Genomic DNA, 6625 nt, shown 5'->3' on the forward strand with positions numbered 1-6625 from the left:
TTGGTCCCTGTTTTTCCCCCCCCCCCCGTATTTATTTATTTTTTTTCTTTTGTGGCAGTACTGGAGTGGAACCCAGGTCCTTATACATGTTACGCAAGTGCTCTGCCACTGAGCCACACCCCCAGCCCTTTTTATTTATTTTTCCTTTTTAAAGTTTGAGACAAGGTCTTGGGAAGCTCCCCAGGCAGGCAGTGAACTTGGGCGATTCTCCTGCCTCAGCCTCCCAAGTATAGGGGTGTGCAGCAGCACCTGGCTAGTGGATCCAGGCTTTCTAAGAAGCCTTCCAGTTGGATTTGCAGGGCAAAGGCTTCTTTCCTCCTCCTCTTCCTCCTCAGCCCACCATAAGGTAGACCCTGCAGCAGGATTTGGGGACACACCCCGAACACAGACTGTCCCCTTCCCCGTCGATGGGAGAGCCGATGGTAACAGCTAAGTGAGACAAACACAGAGCCGGAGGGACAGCTGGCAGCCGGCAGCCCAGGCTCAAGCTGTGCCACGGAGGTCTGTGGTAGACAGTTTACAGGGAGCCCCTTGGGGCTGCATCTGCTGGGACCAAGGAGGTGACAGCGAGGCTGGGTAGGGAAGAAACTCCACTGCAGCCTACAGAAGGCTGGGCTGGTCCCACAGGTGCTGGGTGCTGGAGCAGCCCTCACAGCTGTCCCCAGTGGGGTGAGAGGGCTGTGCAGGAAGGGGCACAACCGAGGGTGAGGGGCTGTGCAGCTGAGGTGGATCCCAGGGAGGGTCGACAGCTGAGGGCCAGCAGCTGCCACCGCCCTCAACAGCTGGGGCAGTCAATCCTGCAGAGTAGGGAGGGAGCTCCGTCCACAGCCAGGGTCCAGGAGGCTGCTGCCAGAAGGGACAGGACAGGCGGGCGGGGAAGCAGAGACAGGAGAATCTGCAGTCCAGTGAGCAGGTACAGAGGCCCTGGGGCAGCTTGGCTGACTTGGGAGAAAAGAGCGAGCAGGCTGTCTGGGACTCGGCCGAGAGGGGAGGTAGGAGATGTCCAAGAGGGAGCCAGTGCCAGGCCAGGCAGGGGCTGACAGGCTGCCAGAGGAATGCGGCCCCGGTGTCAAAGGTACTCGGGAGCCACTGCAGTTTTTAAGCAGAGAGGAGGGCTGCTCCATGGAGGATGGACGGAGGAGATGAGTGAGGGTAAACAAGCAAGGTGCTGGTCAGGGCTGTTAGATCCAGGGGTTAGGGATGGAGGAAGTGGAGGAGACATCTTTTTTTTTTTTTTGAGACAGAGTCTCAGCTGTGTAATTTAGACTGGCCTTGAACTCACTATAGTGATCCTCCTGCCTCAGCCTCCTGAGTGCTGGGATTATAGGTGTGTGCCATCATGAGGGAAGAGTGATAGTCTTAAAAAAAACAGTGAGAGCCGGGCGTGGGTGCACACCTGTAATCATAGCACTCAGAGGCTGAGTGAGGCAGGAGAGTTGCCAGGAGTTCAAGACCAGCCTGGGCTACACAGTGTGAGATGCTGTTTCAAAAACAAAAAGAAAAGAAGGAAGGAAGGGAGGCCCTGCTGCTACTCAGGAGGCTGAAGCTGGAGGGCTGCAGGTGCTGGCCCAGCCCGGGCAGTTTACCCAGACCCCTGTCAAAAATAAAAAAGGGCTGGGGGTGTAGCTCAGCAGTAGAACACCCGGGGGTTGGATGCCCAAGGTAGGAAAAAAAGAAAAGAGAAATGTGGTGCCGCATGACCGGGAGGAGACAGGGTTTGGGCGGAGGTTGGGTGACGCTGTGGAAAAGTGCTTGTGGCAGGTGCAAGGCCTGGGCTCCATCCCCGGCACCGAAAGAAGAAAAACAGGAGATTTGGATGGTAAATCACAGGAAGACTCCTGCCCAGGTTACCCATTAACCTGAGCTCGGCTGTGAGGAAGTGGTGTAGGGTGTGCCTTGGCGTTAGACACCTGGACTGGAGCTCCAGGTCCCGGGTGGGAGGACAGAGACAGATCGGGCCCCCATGGGCCCGCCCTGGAGAGCCCGACACCAATGTCCTGTCCCCTCCTGCAGACCTGGACCCCCTGGAGCTCAGTGTGGGAAAGGAGCTCTCCGTGTTTCTGAACAGCAGCCGCGTGGCTGTGACCTGCTCTGCCAGGGCCCAGCCTGCGCCCTCCCTGCGCTGGACCAAGGTGGGCAGAGAGGCGCCCGGCCGAGCCCTGCCTGCTCCCCTCACCCAGACACAAGGCTCACGTCCTGTCCCCATCTCCCCATCCCCTCCAGGACTCCGTCCCTCTGGAGGACGGGCCCACGCTGTCACTCGGCTCCTTCACCTTCGATTCTGCTGGCACCTACGTGTGTGAGGCCTCCGTGCCCAGCGTCCCCCTCCTCAGCCGCACCCAGAGCTTTAGGCTGCTGGTCCAAGGTTCGGGTGGGCGACGGCTTGGGTGGGGATGAGCGCAGCTGGGGCCAAGAAGGGCGGGCCCTCCGTGCTCCCCCTCTCCTGCCTGTCCCTGCCCCTGTGTGGCTCCTGCTCACCTGGTCCCCGTCCCCATCGCCCACAGGGTCACCAGAGTTAAGGGCGAAGGAGCTGGAGCCCAGGGCCGAGGGCAGCTGGACGGAGGGAGAGGACGTGGAGCTCACCTGCGCTGCCCGTGGCTATCCGGAGCCCGAGCTCACCTGGAGCCAGCCGGGGGGCAGTGTAATCTGAAAAAAAAATCTGTAATATTTGCAAAAAACAACGCAGAACTGGCACAAAATTATCTGTTCATTAGTCAACTTGTTAGTATTCCAGATACTAAGCTAAAAGCAATAAATAAAGAGGTGATAAACTAAGATGAAGAAAAGGAAAGAAAAATAATAAAAAAGAGAGGGAGATAAAAAGGGAGGATAAGAAAGGAGAGATATAAGGAAAGAAAAATAGAAACTGAGAAAATAAGGAAGGATTTGGAGAAAAAGATTCAACTTGCTGTCATATAATATATATTTCCACAAGTGACATTTAAATTGTATATATTAACAATTTGAACCGCCCAGGCCGGCGTAGCCGTCATGGCCGTGGCCGTCAGTGTAGGCCTCCTGCTGCTCGTGGTTGCCGCCTTCTACTGCATGAGGCGCAAGGGACGCCCAGGCTGCTGCCACCGCAGAGAAAAGGGGACCCCGTGAGTGACCCAGCCCAGCCCCTGGGCCACACCCTTGGCCCCCCACCTCAACCCCAGCCTTCACCCGTCTGTACCCGATCTTCACCCTGCCCCGACCAGGCCATCCCCGAGGCCAGGTCTCCGACCCCAACTCATCACAGCCTTCCGCAGCCCCGTCCCTGCCACCTCATGCCCGCCCAGCAACCTGTCACCTTCAGCTTCCACCGAGGGCGTCCCCAAAGCCAGCCCCAGCTCCACCGCCCTCTCCAACCCCCGCAGCATCTTCTGCCCTCTCACCGTCCCCGTGCGCCCCCACCCTGCCCCCGGCCTCCCTCACCAGCCATGACCATGCCCAGCTGCCACCCTCTCCCCACAGGCCACCTGGGGAGCCGGAGCTGAGCCACTCGGGGTCCGAGCGACCGGAGCAGACAGACCTTCTCATGGGAGGGTCCGGGGCCAGAGCCCAGGGCGGCAGCGGGGCCTTCAGAGATGAGGTAGGTGAGGGCCAGGCCTTGGGGACAGGAGGCCGCCAGGTAAGGTAACGGCCTCGGGGCACAGGCTGAGTCATCCATTTTCTCCTCTGCAGTGCTGAGCCCGAGACCTTTTGGAGCTCCAGGCACCAACCCTGAGCTGCGGGCACCTGAGAACCAGCCCTGTGCCCCCCCCTTCTCCAGCCCAAGCTGGGCCACGTCCCTCCCTTCCTTCCTCTGCCTGCTGGGCAGGGACCCACCGCCAGGCCTGGCCTCCGGGAGGGGGGAGGGAGGGTGGGTGGTGGGGAGGCGGCCCTTCCTTCAGGGAGTCACTCTCCCAGGCCCCAGAATAGCTGCTGGACCCGAGCCCAGGGCCGGCCTGGGACAGGCCGGAGGGTCGCTGGCTGTGGCTATTTTTACCTCCTCCCCCGCGCGGGTCCCCCCACCTGAGTCCCGCTATACAGTCTGACACTGGATCCCGCCACCCTGGCCCCTGGCCCTTGTCTGTGGACACTGGAGTCTGGAATAAACGCTGTCTGTCACATCAACACCATCCAGGGGCCAGAGCTCCCATGGGGGCAGAGGGTCGAGGGGGGCGCAGGCAGCTGTCCCCTCTGGGTCCCCTCCACTGCCCAGCAGGGCCTTGGGAGAAGCCTAAGGTCGTGGAGAGAGAAATGGCAGGGAGATCGCAAGGGTGCAGAGGGCAACTCGGCTGCCTGGGTGGCGGGGAGAGATGCCCAGTGGGGCACCAGGCCTGGCCCCTGAGGACCAGGGACAGCCTGCATGGGGTGAGGTGCTGTCCTCTTAAGGAAAAATTCCAAGTCTTAGAGCCCCAAGGGAGCTGAGCTGGGAGGGGAGGGTCCCGTCTGTCTGTCTGTCTGTCTGTCTCTCTGCTGTGGACCTAGCTGGTAGGAGTATGGCTGGGCCACCTTCTCTCAGGAGATCAGAGGCCCCGCAGCTTAGGGTTCCCTGGCCAGACGAGGGGTCTGGGCCAGAGGGAGGAGACAGGCAGACTTTCTCAAGCCAAGGAAGAGAAGTGTGAAAGAGAAAAAGCTGGGTGTGGGGGTGCGTACCTGTAATCCCAGCCACGAAAGGGCCGGGGATATAGCTCAGGGATGGAGCCCAGCCAGGATTCCATTCCCAGTAACAAAGGAAAAAGGAGAGCGCGAGGAAGGAGGAAGGGAAAATGGGGTAGCTAGGAGTGACAGATGGGCTGCGAAGCTCTGAGATAAGAGATTTGGGGGGACAGAGGCGAGTAGAGACAAACTCAAAGAACTGGAGCTGAGTGTGTGAGTGCGTGCCTATAACCAAGACTCGGGAGGCTGAGGCAGGAGGATCACCTTGAGGATGGGAGCGTGGGCACCTGTGGCTCGGCTTTGCCATTGGCTGAGGGATGTCACCTCCCGAGCCTGCTCTCTGTGGCATCCTAGAGACAGGTAGGTCACACATTGGTCCCTAGGGGTCTCTGCAGTGCCAGGGAACGGAGGCCGGAAGTTGCGGGGGAGGGACAGGCAGCTGGAGCTGCTGCCCAGACTGTCCAGCGGAGAGGCCTTCCTCCACCAGCTTTGCCCAGCCACAGGGGGGACGTGGTGACACACTGGGGAAACCACCTTCGAGGCAACAGAGCAGTCTGCCCAGAGACCCAGAGTGAAAAGCTCACAGGACAAACGAGACGTCGAAACCTCATGCTGAATCCACTTAGTACAGACTGGATCGAAATAAAAAAGGCCTGAGCCCTGGGTTAACCCCTTCTCACAGAAAAGTCAATCAAACAAACTCGAAACAAGAAAAAAGATGGGGCTGTTAGCTTAGATCCGAATACGAGCGATCAAAGGCCCCACTGGAGTCGGGAACAGCGTGCTGTCCTTGCCACCTGGTGCAGCTTGGTGCTGAGTGAACGGAAGGGCCCAGCACAGCCCCTCAGCTGCCTGAGTGTCCCCGGTGGGCACCGAGCGCCCGGGCGGATGGACCCTTCCGCCTCTGCCTACATGGACTTCGTTTTCTTGTTCTTTCTTGATTTTTTCCCCCCATTACTGGGACTAGAAACCAAGGATACACTACCATCCAGGTAACATCCCGGCGCTTTTTTATTTTTTAGATTAGTTTTGCTTTTGTTTTGTTTTGTTTTATTTACAGTGCTGGGGATAGAACTCAGGACCTCACATACGATAGGCAAGAATTTCATGACGGGGCCAGGGATTTAGCTCAGTAGTTCCGCCGCCTAGGTCTAGAGTTAGATCCCCGGTACAAAACAAAAAACTCCACGATAAGGCTATATCCCCAGTCCTCCTTTTTATTTTTTGAGACAGGCTCTCAGTTAATTTGCTTGCGCTGGTCTCAAACTCAAAGTGATCCTCCTGCCTCAGCCTCCTGAGTGCTGGGATTACAGATGTGCGGCACCTCGCCTGGCTTAGCTCATATTTTTAATACAATAGATGCCCCCTCATCCACCAGGGACCTGTTCCAAAACCCCCAGCAAATGCCAGAAGCCACAAATAGTACTGAACCTTTGGTATGTTTTTTCAGATAGATAGATATTGATATAGTTTAATGTATAAATGAGGTACAGTAAGAGATTAGTAACTTTCAAAAAATAGAACAAAAAAATAAATTGGAACAAATTTTGTAAAAGTCAGGTACAGTGGCACACATTTCTAGTCCCAGGTACTTGGGCGGCTGAGGCAGGAAGATCACTGCAAGCTTGAAGCCAGCCTGGACTCCCTAGTGAGTATAAAACCAGTTTGAATTACAAGTAAGATTCTGAAAAAAACAAAACAAAAAAATTAAAACAACATACTGTAATATAATTATTTTAAACCTACTAACTATATCTGTAATGTTCCATTTAATAATTTGGACTAAGATTGACTGTAACTACATTTATAAGCTTTTGGTTGCTAGGATAACAAGGTTTGTTGCCTGACATACAAGGTTTGAGCAAAATATACAGTGAAGGTTTAAATGCAAATTTTATTACAGCCAGGCATAGTGGCGCACGCCTATAATCCCAGCACTCAGGATGCTGAGGCAGGAGGATTGCTATGAGTTTGAGGCCAGCCTGGGCTATGGAGCAAA

General features: G+C 56.4%; 1 protein-coding gene across 1 annotated transcript in view; it reads left to right on the forward strand.

Annotated features, from left to right (window-relative positions):
- Bcam (basal cell adhesion molecule (Lutheran blood group)) overlaps window positions 1–4120 on the forward strand; it is a 14642-nt gene extending 10522 nt beyond the window's left edge. The window contains exons 11-16 of the mRNA XM_019207356.2: window positions 2014–2132; window positions 2224–2365; window positions 2505–2641; window positions 2968–3101; window positions 3457–3574; window positions 3667–4120. Coding sequence (XP_019062901.1) covers window positions 2014–2132; window positions 2224–2365; window positions 2505–2641; window positions 2968–3101; window positions 3457–3574; window positions 3667–3672 — 656 coding nt within the window. The 3' untranslated portion in view covers window positions 3673–4120. The remainder of the gene's footprint in view (window positions 1–2013; window positions 2133–2223; window positions 2366–2504; window positions 2642–2967; window positions 3102–3456; window positions 3575–3666) is intronic.
- The last annotated feature ends 2505 nt before the right edge of the window (window positions 4121–6625 follow it).

This window comes from Fukomys damarensis, unplaced genomic scaffold (assembly GCF_012274545.1).
Source record: "Fukomys damarensis isolate Sample0158 unplaced genomic scaffold, DMR_v1.0_HiC HiC_scaffold_19, whole genome shotgun sequence".
NCBI lineage: Eukaryota > Metazoa > Chordata > Mammalia > Rodentia > Bathyergidae > Fukomys > Fukomys damarensis.